Source organism: Melozone crissalis, unplaced genomic scaffold, assembly GCF_028551555.1.
Source record: "Melozone crissalis strain CALT ecotype California unplaced genomic scaffold, PUWL_Pcris_2 ptg000012l_1, whole genome shotgun sequence".
NCBI lineage: Eukaryota > Metazoa > Chordata > Aves > Passeriformes > Passerellidae > Melozone > Melozone crissalis.
The window spans coordinates 13,819,011-13,845,501 of NW_026535790.1; the positions used below are offsets into that span (position 1 = coordinate 13,819,011).

The following is a 26,491-nucleotide window of genomic DNA, read 5'->3' on the forward strand; positions in this document are numbered from 1 at the left end:
CTCTGCTGTAGGAGATGAACTGACACTGAGCTCCTTTCTCAGCCACTGATTCACTTCAGTGCAAGTCAGAGCAATGATCCATGTCACATTTGGATATCTGAGCCATGGCACTTTACATTATTCTGGTTTGATTGCAGGTTTTTCCAAAATTACATAAAACCCACTGACTCTTGTCTCTTGTGATGCCAGTGACCCACAAGTGAAAGCGTTTCCAGCACATGTCAAAAACCATCTGATTGTTTTGTGTATTCCTTTGCTTTTCATTATTTTTTTAGGTTTACAAGGCCAGAACATCTAGGAAGCAGTGCCAAAATCAAATGTAGTGGTTGCCATAGCTACCAAGAATCTACCAAACAACTCACTATGAAGAAGTTACCCATTGTGGCCTGTTTTCATCTCAAAGTAAGTTCACAGGGGGCCAACAGAGCAGAGGATGTGATTTCCTCTCTGAGAGGATGAGCTGAATTCCTGGACATGTCTTCTGGCTTTCACTGACTAAACTTTTATTATATAAATTAATACAAAGAACATCTTGCCTTGCCAGCTAGGTTTTCTATTAAGATAGTGTTACATTATCTCTGATGTAGCCTTGCAGTGTGTCTGGGGGAGCTTAACCAGCTTGAATCTAGAGACAGAATGGAAGGCTGGTCCAAAAGCTGAACCAGCACAGAAACCAATCTCCAGTTACACCCCCTCATCCTACATGGTAAAAGTTTTACACTTTCACTGCAAGATTGCCACTGTATTGAAGGGAAAGCATGGAAAAGTTCTGAGGCAAATCAAGGTGAATGTGCTCCACTCCTTTCCTATACTTAGTTCAGTACTTGTCTTATTCTAAATGACTGAAGATTTTTTGGGAAATAAATTACTTTTCCTAAGTAATTGTGTTGTCCTGTCTATGCAAAATGCAAATTTCATTTTGTGTGTTAACGCAAGAGAGAAACACAAAAGATAAGAATTACAGAAATCTCAGCTTTTCACATCTGGATCTGTTGCTAGGGAATTGTTACAGTATCACAATTGAAAAATAATTAACTTGAAGTGTAAATAGAGAAAAAATTCTGAGAAATGGAAAGGGAAGCTGCCTTTATATAGAAACTCATTCATCTCTTTCTGGTATTTGTTCCTGATCCAATTTAATGTTCAGTGAAGGAGATGAGGAGAGGGTAGTGGGTATTGCAGGCCCCTTTTGGCTGAGGCACAAGGCTTTTTTTTTTTTTTTTTTTTAGCATATTCCATTTTTTGCCTTAATCTGAATGAGTATTCCTATGTAGGCTTGACTCCTGTCACCTGAGATGATAGGATGGATGGATTCAGTGTGTGAATCTGAAGGCAAACTCTGTTATCACAAGTTCTGTGAGCCAGGGTAGGCAGCAGCCATGGGTTTGAATAGCCCTGGTGCAAATGAACACTGCTTTGGGTAAAGGCTCTGTGTGCTCTCCTTGTTTAATATGTTTTTTCTTTGATGTCAGGTGGGAATAGGCTTGTATGCATAGATATCAAGGTAAATAATCTAATTAATACTGTGTTAACATTGAGCCCACAAATGATGGGTTTTTTCCGCGTTAGAAATGTGTTGTTATTTACATGGACATTCCCACAGAGCTGGTAAGAAAACTCTGGGGCTGTCCCTGCCTAGTGACTGCTAATGTCCTTTCATGTTATTGTTTCTAAGCTTAGGACATTTATAAAAGAGATAAAATTTACCCTTTCTCTAAAGAAGAAACCTCTTGCCTTTGCCTGCAGCGGTTTGAACACTCAGCCAAACTGAGGCGGAAGATCACTACGTATGTCTCGTTTCCCCTGGAGCTGGACATGACACCTTTCATGGCTTCCAGGTGGGTTCCCAGCCCAGAACCCCCCACAGAGCTGAGCAGAACTGGTTCCCACCTCACACACGTGCAGCACAAACCAAGGAACATTCCTGAGGGTACAGAACAGAGTCTGTGGTGCCACTTGTGCCATGAGCTTCTCTGTGGAAGCTGTAGCCTGTCTAAAGCCATTTTTAGATAAACTGTTCAGTTTCATGTGCCTGAAAAGGATTTATATTTAAACATTGTGGTGGGGTTCTTTAATTAATGTGTGTTATGTTTCTGTTGCCTGTTCAATTTATAGACCCAGCTCCATCCTGCCTTCAGATCCCTGCTTTGGTCCCATCCCCTCCGTGCCCACCCACCTGCCATCCTGTGCAGTTGGCCAGAACAGAGCCAGCCTAATCCCTCACCAGTATTCCTGAAGTTACAAAAATCCTTCCTTTTTATTCCTGCACATAAGCAAATCTGGGGGTTTTTGTTTAGTACCTTCAGCTTCTGTTTAGAGAATGCTGCAAGAAGCAAAAACATAGTCCAGATTAAAATAGGAACAGCAAGACTTCTCCCACATCCCAAGTTTGTGGAAGATGTGGCATTTATATAAATGCACCTTTATGAAAGGAATTTTATCAGCTTAATTAAAAAGTATTTGTCAGACATTCATGCAAATATGCAAGAGGATATTCAGATTTAATTTATATCTGAAGCAGTGCAGAAAGCCCCAAACCATGGTATCTCTTAACAGAGAGACTCTGTTTGATGCTGAAATTTTACTTATAATTCCAAGCTTTGCCTGCACTCCTTATTACCCAGGAAAGAAAGTAGATGCTTCTACCAAGAGAGAAAGAAGAGCCCTGAAGCTCTGTTAAATACTGTTATATTAAGAATATATGGTTTATTCCAATATATTCCTGAGACTTCCTTGTTCCTCTGTGGTGAATTCTCCCTGGATTGAACAGGCTCTGCTGATGAAAGGTATCCAGCATAATGGAATAGAGATGGGATAATCAGCAGGCATAACTCAGTACTCTGAATTTCACCAGCTAGGAAATCAACAGCATAATCCTATTGCTGCTGTCAAAACACAAAATGAATTCAGAAGTCAGAGCCAAGATGATTGACCCATTACAAGATAAAGGATTGATGTAATTAGATAATTTCCCGGGTTTCAAATACAAATCTTTTCTTAACCTGTTTCGAAGCTTTTTGGATAAAACATTTGACGTAAACAGATGTGTGTCTGCAGCACTGGAGCCTTGACCAGGAGGAGAAATGGTGTTTGTGATGTAGCACTGCTGTGAGAGCAAATAAAGCATCTTTAGCATCCTAATCAGCCCTTTGCTGCTCAGCTGGAATAAGAACCTGGATTCAGAAAACAGGCTGTGTGTCATGTCAGAGCAATTTCCTGGGTTTGGGGAGCCACTGCTTTAAGTGACTGGATTTTTGTGTGTGTGTGTGTTGCAGTAAAGAGAGCAGAATGAACGGGCAGTACCAGCAGCCGACGGATAGTCTAAACAATGATAATAAGTAAGTGGTACATTCCATGCCTCCTGTTGTGAAAGGTATTGCCTTCTAGAAGGAGATAGTGTTGCTTTATACCCTGCAGTGCCAGTGCATTTCCATATCTGACAGCACAGTAAGTCTGGAACGTTGCAAAGCAAAGCTTCACTCACTGCAGCTCCTGCCCTTCTGTTCCAGAGCTGAGGGTGAGACCCTCAAATAGTTTGTGGGCAAAATGAAATGCTGTGGTCACAATGTTTGTTACAAGGGATGGGTGTTACCTTGAAATATTCCTCTTCCTATTGCAATGGCAAAGGGAGTTCCAGAGGACCAAAGAAAGTAATTAGAACACTGACACTCAAAGTCAGGAGTAGGTGATCCCAGTAATCCTGGGGTCTACTGGGCAGATATTGATTCCAGTCAGAATAAATGATGGACTGGTGTGGGCCTTGCTTAAGAAAGTAAAGGGGGTGTAATTGAAACCAGTGTCCATTACTTTATGGGAATAGAAATGGTCACACAAACCTTACCTCTTCAGTTAAATAAGATTACAATTTTCATTGCTGCTGTTGTGTATTTAAATTCAAGACACTTGATTTGCCACTAAAAGTTTCAGTAAGAAACTGAAATCACACAAAGATGTAAAATCAAACTAACCAGGTCTTAGTGCAGGTGTCACCATGCAGGTGTTGTGTGGGCCTACAGCTGGAGTCATTAGATGTAGGGCTAGAAAAGGTCTGAAGGTAACACAGCTGATCACTTTTGTGGTTTGCACATGCCTTAACTTGGAGAAATTGTTGAAAATTAAGCAGATTTAGGTAATGAGAGCAGAGACTTCTCCTCAGGGATCTGGGTGCCTGGGAAGGGCTGGGGCAATGTCAGAAGGCTCCAGCTGGGACTGAAGTGTGCTGTCCATCCCAGATGGATTCAAGGGCTTCCCTAGAGAGGGTGGCTCTAAATCAGTGGCTCTGTAGGCAGTCAGTGAATAGGTGCCTTGTTGTGGCACCACTGTGTCAAAGAGTTCTGTGAATTTTCAACTTGAGTAGGACAATATCAAGTGAGATTAGAGAGATTATTTTACCATTATTCAGCTGTGCTTGTGTCACACACAAAGTGTGAGGGCAGCATTTTATGAAAGAGTTAAAGAGAGTGGAAAATGCTTGAAAAAGAGCCACTAGTGTATTTAAGACTGGAAACAAAATCTTACCTTAGAACAAAAGAGCCAAAGACTTCAGTCTTGCACTTTTAAAAAAAGAGAAGGGAAAAAAAAATAAGAGCAACTTGCTTATCAGTATCTTTTTTGGAACAGAGGTGGGCCTGCAAGTTTTCAGGCAAATGCACAGCAGCATCTGAGAGCTGGAAGTTGAGGCTGAATATATTCAGTATTTCAAAATAAGTACAGGCTTTGCAGATTAAGGGCAGTTAATCAGTTCAGCAGTTTATCATTAGAAATATCTAAGATTACCTCCTTCCCATACCTCAGATGCATTTTTTTCTGGTTCACTAGAGTAAATCAGGGAAGTAGAAGGTCAGACTGGGTAATCAGTGTTCCTCTTCAGGAATGCACCATTATTGATCTATTTTAGAAGCAAATTTGGTAGCCAGTATTGGTAAAGCTGACAGTGATTACCAAACTGGAGAGTTGCATAAATAGCAAGACAGGAAAAGAAAAATGTTTCTTTTTTTCCCTGGGCAAGGCCACCCTCTTCCCAACTAGTGTTAGAGCTGCTGTTTTATGGTGGATCAGATCCTTTACCATTGCTATGTGTGCTTATGAACAAAGGTTTCTGCCTGTCTGAAATGTCTGTTCTTTCCCCCTTTTGATGCACATGTTGATGGTTTGTTTTCTGTCCCAGGTATTCCTTGTTTGCAGTAGTTAATCACCAGGGAACCTTGGAGAGTGGGCACTATACCAGCTTCATCAGGCAGCACAAGGACCAGTGGTTCAAGTGTGATGATGCCATTATCACCAAGGCAAGCATTAAGGATGTACTAGACAGTGAAGGGTAAGTGGTGCCCTGGGAAGGGGAAAAGAAGGCAAACTTTCACCTTTGTTGGGTTTTCCTTACTTAAAAAAACCCTTTTAAATCATAGAGAAGGCTAATTTCTCTCTTGAATATCCCCTGTAATGCTCAGTGCTTCGGCATGGAGGCTGCACAGTTACATTTATCCATGATTGCTTTATTACCCTGGATTTGCTGAAGGAAAGGAAGGGGAAGGACAAGGGACATCAGGTGACTGCAATGTCTGGAACTGCTGCTCATGTCCAAACTCCTGCTCATGGAAGGGATTCTGAAAACCAAAGTGATGTGATCAGCCAGTGCAGGAGCAGTGCTTACCTCTGACACAATCCAGTCTGTGCCTGCAGAACCTTTGGATTATGATGAGTGTAAAAGATTGGAAGAAAAGCCATTGAGGAAGTGCTGTGACCCAGAATAGCAAGGCTCTATGAGAGGCAGGTAGAGAACATGAGCTGTTCCTTAGCTCATGGCTTTAAATTAATCTCAGATTGACATTATGGCTTCTGATATTTATATTATACAAGCTTTGGGAGGACAGAGCAGTATCTTTCAAGGAAGCACCGTGATGTTCCTTATTTGAGGGAAGCACTGGGGACTGGTGTATGTTCCAAGAAAAAAGCAACTTAAAATCTGAAGTCTTCATTTTGCATTTTCCACTGTGGACTTGGTACTGCAGAGATAAGTCTTTACCATTCTTGTTTTAATTATTCATGACATTTTCAAGGATTGCTGCAGGCACAATGTTCAGGTTGTAATTTTTTTAATAGATTTTCCCCGTTTTTCTTTTTTTTAAACTTCAATCGGGAAGTAAAAACAGAAATCTATAATACCTGAATTTTAGTGTTAAATGACTTGACAGGGAACTTCTGCTTTGAGGTGAGCAGAGAAATGAGTTTGTTGTAATTCAGTAACACATGCGTGGTGCTCAGGTGGGGTTATGCCCATGGAAGAACCTGCCACAGGCAAGGAGGAGAGGATGTACAACACAGCTATTGCCCATAAAGGCTGGTTGGAGCTTTGATGCATTTCCCTGGTTCAGATAAAGGCTGACACGGTAGCTCTGCATCTTGTGAGGGAATCCATAGGGCTTGGATGGAATTATAACAATTAGAATGTCTCAGAAGTGCCCTGAGGCTGTGTCAGGGTGGGTAAAGGTTGTGTGGAGATCAGTCCCCTTGTTCTGTGTGGCTGCTGAGGGGCTGGGCTCCCTGCTGTACCAGTACACACACAGCAATTAGGGGTCAGGAAGAACTTCATCCTTTAAAACACCAGATTTGAGTGCAGATTGACACATCAGATACATGACTGGGACATGAGTGTTCACCCACATGGCTGCTGCTTCACTTTGCTTCTGTTCCAGTAAATGGGAGCAGTTTGCAGTAATCCTGGTCTGATCTCTGGTAGTGTGACTCTGAGGCATCAGCTGTACCTTAAAGCACCTTTATTTTGTGCCACATCAGTGTTAAATGGTTGCTGCCTGTCTGAGCACCAACAGAATCCAATCTGCCAGAGTTTTCAGGTCCTGAGTAGATTTTACAAGATTTGACTCTTTCATAGAATCATAGAATGGCCTGGCTAAGAAAAGGCCTCAAATCTCATCTCACTCCAACCCCCTGCCATGGACAGGGACACCTTCCACTATCCCAGGTTGCTCCAAGCCCTGTCCCTGGCCTTGAACACTTCCAGGGATGGGGCACTCATGGGATTCCTCTTTGGTGTTCAGCTGTTCAGTTCCCTGAGTTGCTGGTAAAATTATGTCAGCTGGCTTCCCCCCTTCTCATCTCTGGAATCGCCTCAAATTGAAAAGAAAACCAAAATTAACAGCCCTCATGTCTTATGGTTGCATCAATGGAAACTCATCTGCTTTGGCACAGAACTGCCACTGTCCCTCTGCTCTCTTGCAGATATTTGCTGTTCTATCACAAACAGTTCCTGGAGTATGAATAGCCTTATCCAGCAGCTTGTCAGATGTAAACAAGGAAGAAACAACTCAAGCCTTCTGAATCGACACACAAACCTACCTGAAATGAAAAGACCCATTACAAACCAACTCGCACTGAGCTGTAACAGGACCTACTTGACACTGACTCACAGCCTGGAGAGTGAGAAATGAACAATGTCCAACGTGTGTGCAGTCCCACGAGGACAGAAAGGGGGAAAAGAGGCTGCAGTCAGTCACTTAACAGAGGAAATATAAAATGAAAGGAATGCTCTGGGTGGGGGAAATGGGAGCAGAGGAGTCCGGGCACTGGTACATCTCCTGTGTTCCTCCAAAAATGTGTGTGGGAAGGCAAAGGATTCTACCCTCATCTCCATAAAGCATCTTCTCCATTTGGTGCTTCAGCTCCAACGACCAATCATATAACAGTTAAAATTAAAAATCCAAACCCATTTTTTTATGCATATGGGTCTGAAAGCAGTAGAGTGGAGGAGGAGGGGATGAGACAACTAAAGGACTTTGCAAGTATCTTTTTATTTGTGAATTTTAGTTATTAAATAAATACAGTATGAAACTATTAGGCTCTTTTTTTTCCAACAACCATAAAAGAAATCCTGGATTGTGGGACTGAAGCTGCAGTACTCAGACAGGTTTTCAAGCATGCCTGCTTGCACAGGTAATGTTCAATGCCATCGGACTGCTCATCCAAAAGCATCAGCACAGATTCTGTTGTTTGAGCCCTTTTTTGTTTTGTTTTCTATAAATAGCTATTTTCTTAATTTTTTCCTTTTATTCCCTTTTTTCACGAGAATGAAATTCATAAATGCAACCATCAGTAAAAATGAATGAATTGGTGTGTTTATACTGTAAGAGTGGTCTTGGTTCTTTTTGGTTTTGTTTTGTTGGTTTTTTTTTTAAATCTTGTGAATAAGTTTGAATTTCTCAAAAGCGCTTATTTTGTTGTTGCTGGTTTTGGTTTGGTTTTTTATCCCCCCTGCTGCTTTCCAAAGGTGGATTTATATATATCTGACACTTGAGAGAACCTCAGTGGTGAAAAATGTACCATCTGTTGGGAGTGGTCGCTGCCGGGGCAGCTTTGAGCGATGGATCTGCTGCTATTGAGCCCTTCTGCAGTGCTCTAAGTAAACAACACATTTTCCTGGTATGTGCTAGGCTGGTATTGGTTCCTTGTATCCTCCCACATGGATTAACTCTTCACATGCTCTTCTCCTCTAGCAGTGGCACAGTCTGTGTGTTGGTGTTCTCAGCTCGGCTCTGGGGCCTTTCCTCCCCTTCTGTCTTGTGGGGAGGTACCAGCAGGAGCTGCTCATGCTGGATCTCACTCTCAGGAGCTTGGGCTGGGGGTGGAATTGCAGCCTGGGAGAGGAAACCTTCAGAACAGAGCTAAGAGCAAAACCAGCTTTGTTCTCCCGTGTGGAGAGGGTGAAGTGTCAGCTGGGCACTGCGTGAATTGGTGTCACACCAAAAGTCACAGAATGGTTTGGGTTGGATTTTCAGGATCATCTTGTTCCAGCCCCTTCCACATTCCCAGGTTGCTCCAAGCCCAATCCAGCCTGGCCTTGGACACTTGCAGGGATCCAGGGGCAGCCACAGCCGCTCTGATCTTTAATCTCTGAATAAATCCCCAGCCAGGCATTCCCCAGCTTTGCCAGTGTGGGAAGGCAGGGAGGGATCGAAGCCTTTCGTTCTGTGCTCCAAGAATGAGGTACAAGTGTCACACACAGTCTGATAAACAGCAAAATAAGGGAACTGAGTGTGGGTTTTAAATTACCATCTTACAGGAGCAGCTGAACAGGTGGAATTCTTCTGATTTGCACACGGACTGGAACAGTACGAGGAGGTTTTGTACATCTGTGACAGGGCACGGAGGAGGGAAGGACAAATGGAACATCCCGAGCCAGACCCAGGAGCTCGGGTGTGGTGCGGGGGTGCCCGGCACTGCCGAGACCATCGCGTTCTGCCTGTGTCACAATTTAATTCCCATTTGTGCTCGGTGCCGCCCGCTCTGAGCCGAGCGTTCCTGAGCAGGAGCCGCAGGAGAGGGGCCCCTCCTTCCCCGGGCGAGCACGGCCCCGTGCGGCTGCTCTCCGTGCTGGTTAATAATGCAGCAGCTTGCGGAGGAAGGCAGCCCTGCCATCCCCAGCGCTGCTGCGCTGCATCCCGGCCGGAGCGGGGCTGCCACCCCGCGGCAAGCGCCGAGGAGGATGAGGATGATGATGAGGATGACTCCAGCGCTGCCTTCGCTTTGTCGCTCTGAGCCTTTGGCTGCCCTTTTAATGAATTCTGTTTTGCACAGCACACGCTCAGCCGGCGGAGCTGCTGCAGCCGGCTTTGTTAAAGCCTTCAGGAACAAATTGTTTGGGGCCGAGGCAGCCGAGGCAGCCGTATAAATCACCCTTAATTTTTCCTCCCCGCCCATCTGGTGGAGAGGCTCCTGCTCTGTGCGGCTGCACCAGCGCAGATGGTTCTCGGGGGGAGCTTTCAAGGCTCTCTGGTTTCAAAAGCAGAATTCTGAGGGTATTAAAAGATCTTTTATTCTTTTCTTACCCCCCTCTCCCCCCTAGCAGCCCACCCCCCGTGTCCCTGCCCCAGTCACACCAGGTTCTGTTTCCAGCAGCAGTAAATCCACGCCGGTTCCGAGAGGAGGGGACAGCATTTTCCCTTTTCCTATAAAAATGGAAGAGCAGCTGCTGGCGTACGAGCAGCCCTACCCCTCCTGCTGCTTTCTCTCACACACAGCCCTCTCTCCCCCTCCATCCCTTCAGCCCTGCAGCTCCTGCACTGAATCATTCCCGGGAGGTTCCTCCGTGGAACTCCCTCAGCATCGCCTGCAGGAAAACGCTGGAGCAGCCCAAGGGAGGGTGAGGCAAAGGCTCCCTGAAGTGCTGACAGCCAGCACTGACAGCTCCTCATCCAGGGGAGCACTTTGGGCTTGATTTGTTTATTTTGAGGTACATTTTCTATCGGCACAGCTGGGTCTGTTGGGAGGAGGCATTTGCAGAAATGACTGGAAACAAAGAGTGGTGCAGCCGTGCGGGCTCGCGGTGGGGTGTGTTCTGTTACCTGCCAGCAGTGAACACGGCTCTACAGGGGACACAAAAATAGCCAGAAAGTGCTTTTAGCTACATTTTCATGTCCCTCAGCCTCTGGAGTAGAGATAAAGCTTTGCCTGATGCTGGTGCCTGATGGAAAAAGCAGAAATGTGAGAATTGGTTAAGCCCTGGGCAGGGGATCCTGTTCAGAATCAGTGCCCTTAATTCCCAATGTGTTGGTCTTATCCCATCTGGAATTGCTGTGTCCTGTTCATGGTGTCCCTCTAACACTGGGACTGATGTCTCCAGGTATGATCCTTCAGAGCTGCTGTAAAATGCCCAAGTCCCCTGATTCCTCTTGGTTCTCCAGCTAAGGGTGTTTGTTATTTTCCTGCTAATTTGTTCAAGTTGCTCTCTGTTACCTTTTCTGTGCTGATAATTGTAGTTCCATTCCCACAAGGAGGGGATGGTGAGGGATGCTCCCCTCTTGTGTCTGGGCAGGACTTGGCCTCTGCTGAGAGTTTTCCCCAATGTTTGAGACACCACACAGTGACAGGAGGAGCAGCCCTGTCCCAGCCCTGGGTGTGAGCTGAGTGACCTCCTGAGCCAGCTGGGGCTCCTGGTGCCACACAGGGTGAGCTCCTGCTCTCTCCTTACAGGCATGGCCCTAAAATCCTCCTCATTTGAATAATTGATACCTCTTGATCTTTAGAGATGCCCTAATTGCAGCACTGGTGGCACGTGTTCACTAATTCTGTCCTGTTTTTAAATAAGGTTTTGAATCTCTGAGTAAGTGCCATGGCCAGGGGTTCCTGGAGGTGGCACCTGAAGGTCTGTAGGGCACCAGAGCTGGCCTGGATCCAGGTGTCCCCAGGAGCTCCCTGCTGGAAGGGGCAGCCTGGGGAGGCCCTGGCTGATGCTGCTGAGGGTTTTCCTTCTCCTGAATTCCCTGTCCCTGCTGGGAAGTGCTTGGGCAGAGGGGGGACAGAGCTGGGGGCATTGGTGCCAGGGGAGGATGTGCTGGTGCTGCCCCAAGGTAAGTGCAAAACCTGCTTTCCAAGGTGTGCATGTATTGAATTACATTTATTCTTTCAAGTTTAAAGCTCTAGTTTAAGACAGTGGAAGGGATGAGCTCCTATCAGGAGTGATTCTTTGCAAAAAAAAAAAAAAATCTTACAGTCTCCTTTAGTGGAAATGAGAACTTCAAATTACACGTTGAAACCCCTATTTTTCTCTGATAGCTTTCAAAGCCAGGTTAGATAAAAATATTCTCTCAAAGCAGCTTTATCTCCAGCTGATTCCTCACTTTTACCAGCTCTTCAGAATAACCCAGGTCAGATATACATAAATCCAGTTTTGTAGAAAGTTCTCAGCCTTGGATGAATGTTCATATTTAAACCCAGTTCCATTGAGGGTTTTGGTGCCTGTCCCAGCTCCTCATGTGCAGCATCATGTCCTGGTCCTGAGGCAAAGCCTCACCATCATCCATGGCTGGGAACTGGCACTGGAGCTTCCCACACTGGCTCCTTATCAATTTCACCAGTAAATCCTTAGACCCAATTCCACATTTGAGATGTTTACAGCTGTGCTGAACATTGTTCTGATTGATGAAGGAATCTCCAGGCAGGGAGAGGAGAGCAGGGATCCTTTGCACGGATGCTGGTGTGGAACCAGGAGGAAAAGCCCCCATGAGATGTCTCCAAGGGCTGGGATGCACCCAGGTCAAGCTGGAGGATGAAGTCAGATGCTGCCACATGGGAAGTGACTTCTCTCACTGGGAGTGCACAAGAAAAATGGGGATTTGTTTTCCTGAGTGGAAGCAAACAGCTCTGTGCAGCCTCCAGCCCTGTGTCCTGCAGCCTGGGCTGGGCAGAGGCTGTGCCAGGCAACAGAGGGTGAAGCAGCTTTGGTTTGGGGGCACAGAGAGCATCCTCCCACTGTGATCCCGTGCTGGAACCCCTCTGTGCTCACACCATGGGTGTTTTCTCCTGGGCAGGAGAGCAGATGATTTTGAAGTGGCCGTCCTCAGGGCTGGGCAGGGCCCCGGCGCTGCCCGTGCTGCAGATCCCGGAGAAGGAGGGAGCAGCCCTGTCCCCAGGGTGGCCGGAGCTGCCGGGGCACGGTTTGGTCTCTTGGACAGCAGAGCCATGTCCAGGGAAGCAGAAGCCACAGGTTTCCACTGGCTCTGGGATTCTGATGCTGGTGAATCCCTCAGCAACGCTGGCGGCTTCCACCAGCCCATCTGCAAATCAATGCATCAGCTGAGGGGCCCAGGAGCAGCTCTCACCTGGGAATGCTCTGGGGTGCTGCCCTAGAGCCGGTGAAAAGCTGCTCCTGGACCTGGAGAGGACACCCAGCTCCCAGCATGGACTCACTGCACCACCAGGAACACCCAGAGAATCTCTCCAAACCTGGTAGCTTATCTTAAAAATCACCCTTTGATCCCTGTGTCCTTCAGCAGAGCAGACAGGAATGGCCTGAGGGACAGTCCCTGGAGTGACTCCAGGTGTCACATTGGCTCATGGGGTCTTCCTCAGTGATTTCTGACATTGATGGCTTTGAGGTGGGTGTATGTAAACATAGGTGTGTGTGATGTGTGTGCAGAAAGAGGTAAGTTGGCATTTTTTTCTTTGGAAAGGCAGGAGAGAAGAAAAGGAGGAAGAATAAAACCACCTTTTCCATGGTGAATTGTTCCACATTATCCTTTCTCCTTTTCTCCCTAACACAAGGACTTGTGAAGCCCCTCTGGCTGCAGAACTAAAACTTGTGGGGGTTTTGTGGGACAGGTGCTCGTTTTGGAAGAGGGTTGGCTTTTGTGTTCAGGTGTTCATTTTGGAAGGGGATTGGCTTTTGTCTCCTCACCCTCTGGATGGAGACTGGAGATTTGCTGCCCGTGGAGCAGCTCCAAGAGGGAATCTGTGCCTGGGGAGGGAGTGACTGAAGGGTCAGGGTGGAAAATCGGGCCCAGGGCTTCAGTCCTGCTCCTCTCCCAGGCTCATCCTCATTGTCTTTGCTTTTTCTCCCTCCCTTTAGGAAATAGCTCTGCCCAAGCCTGCCCCCCAGTCTCCCCCCTGTCCCGGTGTCACCCACCTTTGGCAGGGTCCTCCCGGCAGTGGCAGGGGGCGGCGCTGGGCTGGCAGTGTCCGGGCTCTCCCCTCCTGCGCAGGTGGCTCCAGCCCAGGAGCAGGGAGCAGCCCAGGCTGGCGAGGCACAGCCCGAGCAGCAGCCACAGCGCCAGCCACGGCTCCTGCTCCGCGCACGGCTCCGGCTCCAGCACGGCCGCGGGCGTGGCTGGGGCAGGACAGACAGACGGGACACCTCAGACACCTCTGCGGAGCCCTTCTGGCAGGGAGAGAGCTGCCAGCGCTGTGCCCTGCGCTGGGAAAGGGTTTGGGAGCAGCTCCGTGTCCCCTCTGCCCGCTGGTGCTTCTCCATGGTGAGGTGGAGGAGATCCCTTCCCATGCCCCTTTCACACCCTCCCGCATCATCAGGGATTGCCTCAATCCCAGTGTAGGAATTGTTTATCTTGGGGCTCCATGGTGAGGTGGAGGAGATCCCTTCCCATGCCCCATTCACACCCTCCCGCATCTTCAGGTGGGTGTGGGACCCCAACCCCAGTGTCGGACTTTGGGATCTTGGGGTTCTACCTGTCCCCTCTTTCTGCCCCTCCCTGGGGCAGCTCAGCCGGGTGGGAGCCAGGACTGCCAACTCCCCCCTGCCCTGGGGGCTGCTCAGGCTGTGAACACCAGGGAAAGGCCAGGGTGGGATGGAGGAAATGGGAAATGGGCCCTGGCTGCTTTCCCCAGCCCCAGTTCCAGGACAAGGGGGGCTTCTGGTGCCCCTTGCCCAACTCACGCTCGCAGGACGGGGCGCATTCCCGGGGGTGCTGCCCGCACACCAGGCTGCACCTGATGCAGCTCTTCACCAGATCATCGTAGTAAAACCCAGGTCTGTTGTTGCAGTCCATGGACTCTGGGGGAGAGGAGAGGAGAGGAGGGAGATGACCTCGCTGTCCTCAGCACATCCCTCCATCCCACCCCAATGCATGGCAGGACGAGCCCAGCTCCTGCTCTGGCAGCTCAGGGGGGACCTGCCTGCACCCCACAGCCCCTGCAGGGGGACACACCCGGGATTTGGGGTGGAGAGCTGGGGAAAGGCCCCTGCTGGCAGCTGAGGGGAGGGGATGGTCTCAGCCAGCCTGGGCTCACCTGGGGGCTCCTGGCTGCTGCTGCTGCTGCCCTGGGGCTTGCACAGCGCCTTGGGACACACCAAAACCTGCCTCAGGATGCCAGGAACGGCATCTCCTGTCCTCAGGGAGGAGATGTTCACGTGTGGCTGCTGAATGAGCCCTGGAGGGGTGAAGCCACCTCAGCCTGTGACTCCAGGAAGGGCGCTGGCACAGGGCTGGGCAGCAGAGTTCATTTGTCCCTTGTCCTCCTCCCCAGCTGTTTTCAGGCCCTGTCCCAGGCTGGGGTTTGTCATTATCCACATCCCTGCCTTTGGAGGGTGGAATAGGGAATGCCCCAGTAGGGAACAGGAGTGCAGGTGCAGCCTGGTGACCCCAGAAGGGAGCAGAGCTGCAGCCCCTGGTCCTGCCAGCCCCAGCCCATCCCTGGGGAGCTGCCACATCCCCCTGTGCATTTGGCCTGAGCTGGCTCTGAGCCTGCCCTGGGGCTCAAACCAGGCTCTGCTCCTCCCTCCCAGCCTGGCCCATCCCTGGCTCTCCCATGCAGGGCAGCCCAGACTCACCACACACAGCATCACACTTCCTGGCCAGGGACTGCCTGCAGGCCAGGCTGCAGGGGATGCACTGCGAAACGAGGGTGTCCCAGTACTCCTGGTCAGTGCAGTTCCTCATGGCATCCTGCCCCGCTCGTGGCCCATCCATGGCTGCAGGAGAGACACAGGTGGGTGTGGGGGGTCTCCATGGGGAGCTCTGCTGCCACCTCGTCCCCTTCTGGGGCTGGGACCCTGCAGGGGGATCCTGGCTGTGCCTCAGCCTCTCTGGGCCCAGGAGCACACAGCCCAACCTGCTGTTCAGGCTCTGTGTGCGTCCTGTGCCAGTGCCAGGGGACACACAGAGCCCAGCCTGGCCTGGAGGTGGCCCTGAGCTGTGCCCTGGGGGTCTGGGGGTCCCTGCACCTGCCAGAGGAGCACTGGGGACTATTCCTGTCCTTACAGGCTTCTCTGAAAGTACCAGAACCACCACCTTGTGTGTCATTGCTGCCCTTTCTCTTGGGTGTTCTGGTGTCATAGTGAAACCAGGCTGATGAATAAGAAATGTCAGAGCAGAAGAAGGAGGGAAATCTCCCCAGGAGACTTTAGGCACCAGTTTAAGCAGTGCCAGCTGGAGGTGGACGTGCTCTTGTCCCTGTCACGGGCTGCTTGTCCCCTCCTCTGCTGCCCTTGTGCACTGGATGTGATGCCAGAGGCACAGGAGCAGCTCTCAGCAGCACGAAAACCACCCAGACCTCACATTTAGAGGAACTGGCTGGCTGATAACAGCTGCTGGGCTGCGCCACACGCAGGGGCTGCAGCTGCAGGAAGCTCAAACGCAGCAGAGGGGGCAGTGCTGGCCATGAGCCCTTTGCTCATGAGAGGGCTCCCGAGAGCCCCATCCCTCCCTGAGCCCGCCTGGAGCTGCAGCTCTTTCCTGCAGGGTGGGAGATGCTGGTGCTGATGGCCCCAAAGGCTCAAAGCTTCCCCAGGCTGCATTGTCAGCTCTGTGTGCCCACAGGCTGAGCTGCTGCTTTGGCAGAGCCAAACCTTTGATTTTTATAGCGAAAATCCCCGGTGCTCTGGCAGGATCTCTCTCCAGGACTGAGATTGGGCACTCTGCACGTCTGTGCTGCCCCTGCCCATCCAGAACCTTCCCTGCAGAGGGGCTGGGTCCTACCTGGGGCAGCATGAGAGAAACTCCCCTCCCCATTCCCAGGGGAAAATCCTCTCTGCACTGGGATGCTGACCTGACACCCCCAGTTGTTCAATTAACATTGCTATAAAATTAAATAATGACATTTAATTTTATATAAAATATAAAAGAGACATCCCCAGGGCAGAGTGGGGCTCAGGCCATTGCTCTCCTTGGGTGCTCAGGGACCAAACCTGGGCTTTGCACCCAGAGCAGCCCCAGGGCTGGCAGGGAACCCTTGGGGATGGCAGGGGGCTGAGCCAGCCTTGGCCTGGGTGGGTTTCCCATGGGATAAGGGATGGGAACAGATCTGGGGCTGTGTTAAAGCTGAGGGGCTGCAGGCTGGCAACCTCCCTCCCTCCCAGGTGCTGCAAGGACACCTCCAAGGAGATGTTTGGTCTCTTCTAGGACAGACCTTCCCCTTCCTGGGGAGTCCCAAGGCACACGTGGTGCTCCCAGCACGGAATTCTCAGCCATGGATTTTCCAGCAGAGCCAGGTGAGTCTTTGCCTCTCAACCACCAGGACCCTCTGAATTCCCCCACACACCCCTCATGCTAAGCTTTAAGGAGCCACAGGACCAGGGGGGATGGCTTTTAGCTGAAGGAGGGTAGACTTAGATAAATTATCAGGAAAAATTCTTCCCTGTGAGGGTGGGCAGGCCCTGGCACAGGTGCCCAGAGCAGCTGGGGCTGCCCCATGCCTGGAAGTGCCCAAGGCCAGGTTGGACTGGGACAAGGCCAGGGACAAGGCCAGATTGGAGCCACATGGGACAGTAAAAGGTGTCCCTGCCATGGCAGGGGGGTGGAATTGGATGAGAATTCAGCTCCCCACCAGCTCAAACCATTCTGAGATTCCCCCTCCAGCCCCACAGCAGGGTGGGAGCTCTGAGCAGAGCCCTGGGATCATGCCCAGCCCCAGCCCTGGGCCCAAAACCCCCATCCCACCCCAGAGCCCCCCATGGGTCACTCACATGTGGCTCTCAGCAGTGGCTACTCCCCCTGGGCTCCAGCCATGGCCCTGGAGCTGCAGCACTGAGCCCTGCCTGGCCCAGGGTTATTATTAGAGAGATTTGGTTAATGCCTGGCTCTGCACTTCCTGGGGCTTCCCCTCGTCCCTTCCATGCAAATTGGCTGCACACTCAGAGCCCTGCACTGGCTCTGGGTCCCTGGGCTGCTGGGGACAGCGTGGGGACACTGTGGGCTGGTGTGTCACCAGGACAGGGACAGGTGTGCTGGGCCAGGTGGGCACATGGCAGAGGGCCCTGTGGAGTGGGAGCCGTCAGCAGAATCCCAGAATCACAAAGGCTGGAAAAACCCTCTGAGACTGAGCCCAGCCATGTCCCCAGCACTGCCACGGTCACTGAAGAGCCACGTCCCCAAGTGCCACCCTGAAACACCTTTTAGATCCCTCCAGTGGTGGTTCCACCACTGCAGCCTGTGCCACGGGGATGTTTCCTTCAGGGAAAGGTGTTTCACCCTGCCAAGAAAGGAGTTTTACCCTGCCAGGACCAAGCACTTCCATCCCCTCCATGTCCCCAGCATGGTCAGCACAAGCCACTCTCCTGTCTCCTGCTCACAACTCACAGAACATGTGAGTTGTCTTAAACACTGATTTTTTTATTTTTGTGAGGTGCCTTAAACACAGATTTTTAAAATTTTTGTGAGGTGCCTTAAACACTGATTTTTTTTATCTTTGTGAGTTGCCTTAAATTCTGATTTTTTTTTGGTGAAGTGCCTTAAACACTGGTTTTGGGTTTTTTTTAGTGAGGTGCCTTAAACACTGTTTTTTTTATTTTTGGTGAGGTGCCTTAAACACTGATTTTCTCAGGTGCCTCCATGTCTGGGAGGCAGGAGGGCTGTGCTATGCCCTGCATGGGCAGCTGAGTCCTGGCTGGGCTGGGGGCACAGAGCATTAATAACCCATTAATAGCACATTAATAACTCATTAATAGCACACTAATAACTAATTAATAGCACATTAATAACTCATTAATAGCACATTAATAGCACATCTGGTTTTCACAGAGGCAAAGAGCCCCCTCTGCCCTGCTGGCAGCTCCAGGGGTTTGTCCTGCTCCTGCAGGGATGCTGGGCATGGCTTGGCAGCACACGAGGTGCTGGCAGCGTGGCACGGCCGTGACTCAGCTCAGCCCAGAGGGACCTTTCTGCAGAAGCAGCTCAAGGAGGAAGGAAGCAGCAATACCTGTTACTAAAAGCACTCGTGGAGCAGCACCAAGGGTTCTTCTGTTTGGTTCAAAGCTCCTGGTTTGTGCTCGCCACGTGCAGCTGGAGAGGCCGGGGGATGTTTGGCTGCCGTGCCCATTGCGGGGACACTGGAGGCTGGTCCTGCTCAGGGGGAGCAGAGCCCAGAGGAGCTCAGCACCTCATGGATGTGGCCCATGAGATCCCAGATGCTGAGGGAGGGTGGGAAGCAGCTCTGGCACCATCCTGAGCACCTCAGGGCTTGGAGCAAGGAGCAGCAGAGGAGGCACCACAGGGACAGTGCCACACTGCCACATGTTGTACCTGGCACAGAGGACGAGGTCACTGCTGTGCTGAGCCTCCCCTGGGAGGGACATCCCGATTTTGGCCCTGCCTGAGCTGGGTGAGTGTGGCAGAGCAGGAGATGGCCCTGCCGAGGCGGCCCCAGCCTGAGCTGCTCTCGGGGTTTTGCAGGGGAAACTCACCGCTGTAAATAGCAGCAGAGACTCGCAGTTTCCACCCTGGTGAGCCCTCGGGAGGGAAGTGAGAAGCACTTGGGGGTGGTTTGTCCCTCCTGGCTGAGCAGGGAGCAGGCAGTGTGCTCTCAGCTGTACAGTTCTGGGGCTGGCTGGGCTGGAGCCCCATTTCCTTGGCTGTGTGCCCCATTCCTCACCCCCAGTGCCCCAGACACCCTCACCCCTCCTGCAGCCTCTGAGGGCTCTGAGCACCTCCATGAGGTGCCCCATGAGCTCCTGCCCCACAGCCAAGGCAGTGGCTGCCACCCTGGGGCTGTTCCTGTGCTTTGGGCAGCCACCACCAGCCCCCTGCTCTGGATCTCTGGATTAAACCCTTCCTTTGCTGGGTTCAGTGGTTCCCCAGGGCATCAACCAGGATTCTTACAAACCAGCAGCTCCCTGTGCATCCTCCCAGTGCCGTGCATCCCTCTGCATCCCTCTGCATCCCCCTGCATCCCCCACAAGGTTTTGCATCCCTCAGTGCCCATCTGCACCTGGCTCTGGAGGTGCCCCACTCTCTTTGGGGTGACAGAGCCCAGTTTTTTCCTGACAACAAAATCTGTTTTTCTGCTGGGCTCTTGCCCTGGTGGCAGTGCTGCAAGGAGAGCTGCAGGCAGCACAGGCAGACAGGGTGGGCAACGTTTGGCTCTGGAGTTTTAGGGGTGCTTTGCCTTCCCCTTCTTGAGCTTTGCTGGGATGATTTCCTCCCTCAGCCCGGCTGCTTTTGGCAGTGCTGAGCCTTGGGCAGGGGGTTTGCTCGCACACCTGCTGCCTTCAGGAGCTGAGAAAAGGGGCCGAGGGGGGAAGGAGGGGAAGAGGAGCTGAGAGGGGAGCAGGGGAAGGGGAAGAGGAGCCTTTTTCGGCCGAAACTGCCGACTGTGGGTCGGGCTGAGCGCAGCCGGCTCCGAGGGCTCATTCTGAGCTCAGAACGCTCCGAGGGCTCATTTCTGTCACCCCAATTCCCCGCGGGGCGCCGGGGCCAGGCTCTGCCCGTCCCGGGGCATCCCCCTGTGCTGTCACCGTCACCTCACGGCACACCCAGCGTCACTGCAGGGCTGTCACCGCTGTCACCGGGCTGTGCGGGGCCCTGGGGACACCGGGGGGCTCTGCAGAGCCGTGGCCGTGCTGTGGCACTGCCACTCTTGAGGGCATCCCCGTGTCCCCAGGGTGCGGCTCCTTGTCCCCCCCCACTGCTGTCCGGAGCTCCTGGGCACGGCTGTCCCCAGGGTCTGTTCTGTGTGTCTGTCTGTCCCCGGGGTCTGGTCTGTGGCTCTGTCCCCAGGATCTCTTCTGGGGGTCTGTCCCCAGGATCTGTTCTGTCCCCAAGATCTGTTCTTTGTGTCTGTCCCCAGGCTCCGTTCTGTGTGTCTGTCCCCAGGATCTGTGTGTCTGTCCCCTGCTCTGTGCTGTGTGTCTGTCCCAAGATCTGTTCTGTGTGTCTGTCGCTCTGTTCTGTCCGTCTGTCCCCAGGATCTGGTTTGTGGCTCTCTCCGCAGGCTCTGTTTTGTCCCCTGCTCTGTGCTGTGTGTCTGTCTCTCTGTTCTGTGTGTCTGTCCCCGGGCTCTGTGTGTCTGTCGCTCTGTTCTGTCTGTCTGTCCCCAGGAGATGGCACCCTCGGCCAGCCCAGCCCGGCTCCCGCTGGCTCCGGCTGTCCCCGCACCCGGAATCCTCCAGCCCGGCCAGGGGGAATCACAATTTATGGAATGGTTGGGTTTGACAGGATCTTAAAGCCCATCCAGTTCCACCCCGACGGGCACAGGAACACCTTTCACCACGCCAGGCTGCTCCAGGCCCATCCAGCCCAGGTGGGACAGGTCCCTGTGGGATGCAGCCCCAGCTGGCTCCTGCCCCTCCCTGGCACCTCAATTCCAGCACCCCCAAATTCGGGGGGTTCAGGGCCCCCCTCTCAGCCCACACTGCTCCGTTCTCCCTCTGCTCCTCATCCTGGCACCACCCCTGGGGCATCACCCAAGGATGCTCAGTGCCCACCGGGGCCTGGGCACCCTGTGCCAGCTCTGACCCTCACAGGGGCTGTGCCAGGGCTGTGGGAGAGCCCTGGGTGACCCAGGCTCCAGAGCCGCATCAGCAGGGTGGGGCTGCAACAGCCTCCTCGCCAAAACCCAGCACTGATCAGGAAAAGGGAAGCCTTTTACCAAATTTTACCAAAACCCAGGCTGTGCTCCCCAAACCCAGCTGGAGACAAGGATGGCCAGATGGGGAAAGACCTGGATTGGCTGAGGTCTGGCACAGAAATGAGGAAAAAGCCCTAAAAACACGTAGGGAAGGAGCAGGGTTCAGTGGCAGGGCTGTGTGCTGAGGTGTAAAGCGTGGGTGGTGGAGAAGGGAGATGAGTCAAAGAACAATCTTTGGCCAGAACAGCTGATCTGATTACGTGGGGTTTTGACCTGGTGGGAACAACTCCTTGTCCTCACTGCTGAATTCTCTCTGGAGAGGTGTTTTCCTGGCAGAACCCTCATGGGAAGGGGTTTGCAGCCTGCCCAGGAGCTCTGCTGTTAATTTTTAACTCTAAAACCCTGGGGAAATTCCAGAGGACTGGAGGGTGGCCAGTGGGAGTCAATTTAATATTTAAAAGGGATAAAAGGGCTGATCCTGGGAATTACAGGCCAGGTGAGGCTGATCGCCGTCCCCGCACAAATTATGGGCTGGGTAATTGAGGATGGTGTCAGCCAAAAATTAGAAGCTAAAAATATAATTAAGGTCGTTAGCTTGGTTTCATGGATGGCAGCTCCTATCAAGTGAGTCGGCTTTGGTTTTTGGCATGACTCTGGGCTGGCTGATAAAGCTAATTGTGCTGCTGCTTTATAATGGGTTTCTCCAAAGTATTTAATTTAGGGCCATGTGACATTTTCATTTGTAGGACTTGCATTCTATGGAGCCAGCAGAGCAGACATCCCACGGCTGCGCTGGCGGCTCGGGGCGGTGGCCAAGGGGGCTGAGGTTTGCACAGGGTGCTGTTTTCAGCAGGGATGCTGAGGTGAAATGGGGTTGGCAGGGCAAGCAGCCCCACAGGGGGATCCGCTCTGCCCTGCCCAGCAGCCAAAATGTGGGGAAAACCAGGAGCAAAAGATTTGGATTTTCCTGCTAAAGAACAGCGAGGTCTGGTGGCAGCAGCAGGCACTGATAACCCAGCTGTGGGTGTAATTAATCAGTTTTAGGAGTAAGGTATGAACTCACAGACATTTAGCATCTCTGGACAAGAGGAAAGTTCTGCTTGGTGGGACAGGATTTATTGCGGCTCCTGGGACAAGCCCAAGCCTCTGCATGCATGTGCAGCTTGCTCTGGACCATCCTCATGGGCCTTTCCAGCCCCATGGAAGCTGCATCCTCCCCTCTGGACTGCACCAGCTGCAGCTGAGAGCTGTGGGTTTCCTCCAGTGGATCATTTTAGGTCGTCATTTGGGTCCTTTTGGTTTTCACAGTGGGAAAAATGCGATTGAATGGGGCTTGGAGTAACCTGGTCTAGTGGAAGGTGTCCCTGCCTTGGGACAGGGGGTGGAACAAGTTGGTCTTTAAACCACTCTGATTCTGTAATAGCTGGGCACAGAGCAGCCCAGGGCCTTTCTATCCATCCAGGAATGTGTTTTTCACCCCATATGGATTTCCCCCCTGTGGGTCTCATCCCTATAAGACCCACGGTGGCTCCAGGGGCATCCAAGCCTCCTTTGGTCAGTGTTTCCTTTGGCAGATGTTCCCCAGGCAGGGCTGTGGAAGGCTCTGGATCCCTCCAGATGCAGATGGGATGGGATGCTCCCACTCCAGGTGGAGCAGGGCAGGACGGGGGAGCCCTCTCAGCCCAATCCCGGACCCAGTGTGGATCCCAGGGCTCGCCAGCTCCAAGCCCTGACTCCTGCCCTCTCCCCCGGGCATCCATCCATCCATCCATCCGTCTGTCTGTCTGTCTGTCTGTCTGGCTCCGCGGTAATGACGGCGGGCTGGCGGCACGGAGCCATTCAGGGACTTGCCCGAGGTCCCGTGGGGAGCGATGGCCACACGGGAGGAGCACCCGGCTGTGCTGCCCCTGCCCGGCCCTGCGGAAGAATGTGAAATGTGCGGCACCAGGGCCGGGAAACCACGGCAGAGCCACCGGCCCGTGTCCCCGGAGCGGTGACATCCCGGCGGGCATGGCAGTGATGGAGCTGCAGCATCTCTCAGGGTGACAGGAGCAGGGGCTGCTCTCCTCTCTCCGGGGGGATTCGGAGCTCCCGAGCCCTTTCCTGGAGGGTTTTCCCGGTGCCTCCCGGGCCGGGCAGGTGAGTAACACCTCCTGCTCTGCAGCTTGTTTACCTGGCGCTGGGGCTTCTTTTTGGAAGGCTGACTCACCGCAGCACCTTCCCCCTCTGCCACTGCGGCTCCCTGACAAAAACTTTCCATTTTCCCATTGTTTTAATTGCCCTCATTTGAGAAAACTCCTCCGGAAAAAAAAACCCAAAAAACCGGCTGTGGGTTGGAGAGACAGGGCAGCCCCAGCCGGGCATTGCCACAGCGATGGGATGGGATGGGATGATGGGGTGGGCACACCTTGGGGATGCAGTGGCAGCGCCTGGGGCACGCAGGGGATGTGGCACCGAGGTCGCAGCAGCCCCGAGCGTGGCACACGGGCGGCTCGGCACGGCTGAATGCGGCCCGACAGGTTTGAGCAGGAGCCCGTCCCGTTCCGCTGGATTTTTGCAGAGGCTGGAGCCAGCCCCGGCGTCCCGCGGGGAGCTGCGGGCTCCGAGCACGGCGCCAGGTCACGGCCCCAGCCCACGGGGCAGGCACGGCCCGCAGGGACGGCTCTGTGCCCTCTGGCAGCTCCCTGATCCCTGGAAATGGGGAAGGAGCAGCCCCTTCCCTCTGGAGGCTTCCTGCAGTCTGGGGGTCCATGCTCTGGGGAGGTGGAGAAGGGCTGGGGAGCAAGAGGACACCACATGGAGGTGTCCATGGAGCTGCAGAGGGGCTTTTGGATGGAAAAGGAAATGCTGGGTATCTGTAGGAGCTGTGGGATGGAGGTCCTCAGCAAGCAATGTTGGAATAATCCAGCACTGGGGATGGAAGCAGGGAGGGAGCAGAGCTGGTTGAGAAGATCATCCACTCCTCTCCACGGAACAGAATTTCCACAGTGGTGTGCCAGGTGAACCCTGGACCCACACCCAGGGCAGCAGGGTCTGTAGAGTCCAGAGGGGAAAATCCTCCCTCCCTGGGCTACGGTCATGCTGCTTTTGTAACATTGGGATCAAGGAAAAGATGGGGAAATCCTCCAAAAACGGTGACATGTGGGGGTCTGGTGGGCACCCCCAGCCTGGGATCACCATGTGGGCTCAGATGCACTGGGGTCACTGGTGCTCTGCTGTCCCATCCCAACCCGTGGCACACGGTGTGCTGCGAGTGGCCCTGGCAGGAGGGACAGGGATGATTAAAGCTGCCTTTGATGAAGCAAAAATTAATAAACAAGCAGGCAATTGTGCTGGGCTCTATTTACTGGGGATGACAGCGCGGAGCCGGCGCGGCGAGGCCGCCCAGGCCAGGCCCACATCAAACACCAGGACAGCGCCAGGCGTGAGGGGACCACGCCATCACCTCCTCTCCAACGGGTTTTTCCTGGCCCCAAAAATCCAGGAAGATCCACGTGCCTGTTCCTCATAGCAGGGCCCCATCCCATACCCGTGGGGAGCCCTGGGATGAGCAGGAGATGCTCTGTGCCATGCTGAGGTTGGACTGGGGTAGGGTGTGCCAGTCTTGGGTGCATTTTGGAGGTGACACTTGGCATCTTTGCCCTGTCCCCCTGCCCCAGGTCAGCGTTCCCAGCTCTCTCCTGATCCAGAGATGCTGCACAGGCTCTGAGGTCCCTTCCCTGGTGCTTCTGTGCAGAACCCAGGGGCAGAGCTGGGAGGCCAAGCCTGTGGCCTCACACCGGGCCCTTATCAGCCGGTCAGGAATATTTACCTGCCGGTTTCCACCGGATAAAAATTCACTGGACAAACAGGAGCTCCCAGCTGGCCCCAGGGCGGTGGCACAGCAGGGACGTGGCTCAGCTGGGACGTGCACCCCTGTCCCTGCTTCATCCCCGCTCTGTCCCCAGTGCTGCAGGTCACCGAGTGCCACAGGAGTGTGAGGGACATTGTCTCCACCTAACCTGAGTGCCCGAGGGTTGGTGACCCCTGTGTGCCCTCGTGTGCCAGGGCTGGGGACAGGGACAGGACCATGGATTGTCACCCGGTGTCACCATGTGTCCCACGGCTGGGGGTGGGCTGTGTGGGGAGGTCACTGTGCTCTAATGGGGGGACAGGACAATGCTCCTACAGGGAGCTGAGCTGAGCTGGTCCGGGACAAACTGAGCTGAGCAAAAAGCCCAGCCGAGCTGAGCTGAGCCGTGCTGAAACAGGCTGAAGAGAGCTGCGCTGGGACAAGCAGAGCCAAACAAAGCGGTGCCAGGCTAACCCGAGCCGAGCTTATCTGTGCCAGGCTGAGCCAAGTCATGTTGAACTGACTCGGGCTGAAGGAAATTGGGCCGTACTGAGCAGAGCCGAGCTGAGCTAAGACACGCCCCCAAACTGTGCTAGGCTGAGCTGAGCCAGTCTGTGCAAGGCTGAGCCAAACCGAGCTGGGCCGATCCGATTCGAACCAAGACGGGCTGACCCGAGCCGGGCCGAACGCAGCCGAACGCAGCCGAGCCGGGCCGAACGGGCCGGGCCAAGCTGGACCGAGCGGAGCCGAACGCAGCCGATAGGAGCCGAGCGGAGCCGATGGGGGCCGATCCTGACCCAGCTGTCAGCGCACCGCCCCTCCCTCTTTCCTCTTTTCCCATTGGCCAGTACGGCCATCCGTTAGGGGCGGAGGCGCGTTCCTATTGGCGGGCGGACACGTCTGTCCGCGCCGCGGCCCCGCCCCCTTTTCCGCCTGGCTCCGCGGCGCTGGAAACTTTGCGGGCGGCGCAGTCGGGAGCGGCTCCCGCAGCGCCCGCACGCCCGGCCCCGGCCCTGCTCCCGCTCCGCACCGACCCCCGCGCCGCCCCTCAGCGTCCCGCCCGGCCCGGCCCGGCCCCGCACGGCGCGGGCAGCGCCGCCCCTCCGCGCTCCGCCGCCGCCGCCCGGCCATGCGCGCCCGCTGAGCCGCAGCAGAGGCGGCCGCCTTGCGCTGCGCTCCCTCTTTTGATTTTTCCTGCCGTGTTCCTCGGGGTTCTGTGTCGGTTTTTGCATTCGCGTGACGCCCCCCGCGGGCGCGGGGCGGCGGCGATGGGCGCGGCGGCGGGCGGGCGCTCCGCGGGGCGCTGAGCGGGCGCGCAGCGGGCGCGGGCCGCGCCATGGCCGCCAAGGACAATCCCTGCAGGAAGTTCCAGGCCAACATCTTCAACAAGAGCAAGTGCCAGAACTGCTTCAAGCCCCGCGAGTCTCACCTGCTCAACGACGAGGATCTCAACCAGGTGGGATCTTACCCCAAAACCCAATGTTTTTCCCCCAAAATCTACCGCGACGTCCCACCCCTAAGGGCGCTCTGGGTCTCCGTGCGGTGTCCGCTGGCACCGTGGGTATCCTGGGGTCC

The 26,491-nt window shown here is 53.3% G+C and overlaps 3 protein-coding genes across 12 annotated transcripts in view; 2 read left to right on the forward strand and 1 right to left on the reverse strand.

Annotated features, from left to right (window-relative positions):
* Positions 1–8,222, forward strand: part of USP22 (ubiquitin specific peptidase 22) — an 88,859-nt gene extending 80,637 nt beyond the window's left edge. For both annotated transcript variants that reach the window (XM_054270612.1, XM_054270611.1), the window contains 5 exons: positions 276–402; positions 1,747–1,838; positions 3,276–3,338; positions 5,168–5,317; positions 7,237–8,222. In XM_054270612.1, coding sequence (XP_054126587.1) covers positions 276–402; positions 1,747–1,838; positions 3,276–3,338; positions 5,168–5,317; positions 7,237–7,279 — 475 coding nt within the window. In that variant the 3' untranslated portion in view covers positions 7,280–8,222. The remainder of the gene's footprint in view (positions 1–275; positions 403–1,746; positions 1,839–3,275; positions 3,339–5,167; positions 5,318–7,236) is intronic.
* A 4,069-nt stretch (positions 8,223–12,291) lies between these two features.
* On the reverse strand, positions 12,292–15,212 carry TNFRSF13B (TNF receptor superfamily member 13B). The gene is made up of 4 exons (XM_054271239.1): positions 15,074–15,212; positions 14,180–14,296; positions 13,415–13,615; positions 12,292–12,566 (listed from the first exon to the last, which is right to left on the reverse strand). Exons 1-4 carry the CDS (start codon positions 15,210–15,212, stop codon positions 12,292–12,294), a joined length of 732 nt encoding a protein of 243 aa, XP_054127214.1.
* A 10,996-nt stretch (positions 15,213–26,208) lies between these two features.
* Positions 26,209–26,491, forward strand: part of MPRIP (myosin phosphatase Rho interacting protein) — a 72,409-nt gene continuing 72,126 nt past the window's right edge. For all 9 annotated transcript variants that reach the window (XM_054270692.1, XM_054270698.1, XM_054270694.1 and 6 more), the window contains exon 1: positions 26,209–26,372. In XM_054270692.1, the coding sequence (XP_054126667.1) occupies positions 26,253–26,372 (120 nt within the window). In that variant the 5' untranslated portion in view covers positions 26,209–26,252. The remainder of the gene's footprint in view (positions 26,373–26,491) is intronic.

Bases quoted from the DNA above. Each gene is read 5' to 3' on its own strand.
- TNFRSF13B (XM_054271239.1), bottom strand. From the start codon at position 15,212: ATGGATGGGCCACGAGCGGGGCAGGATGCCATGAGGAACTGCACTGAC. The intron at 14,297-15,073 runs GTGAGTCTGGGC...CCTCTCCCCCAG, and splicing joins GAAGTGTGATGCTGTGTGTG to AGTCCATGGACTGCAACAAC. The intron at 13,616-14,179 runs GTGAGTTGGGCA...GTCCTGCCCCAG, and splicing joins ATGCGCCCCGTCCTGCGAGC to CCACGCCCGCGGCCGTGCTG.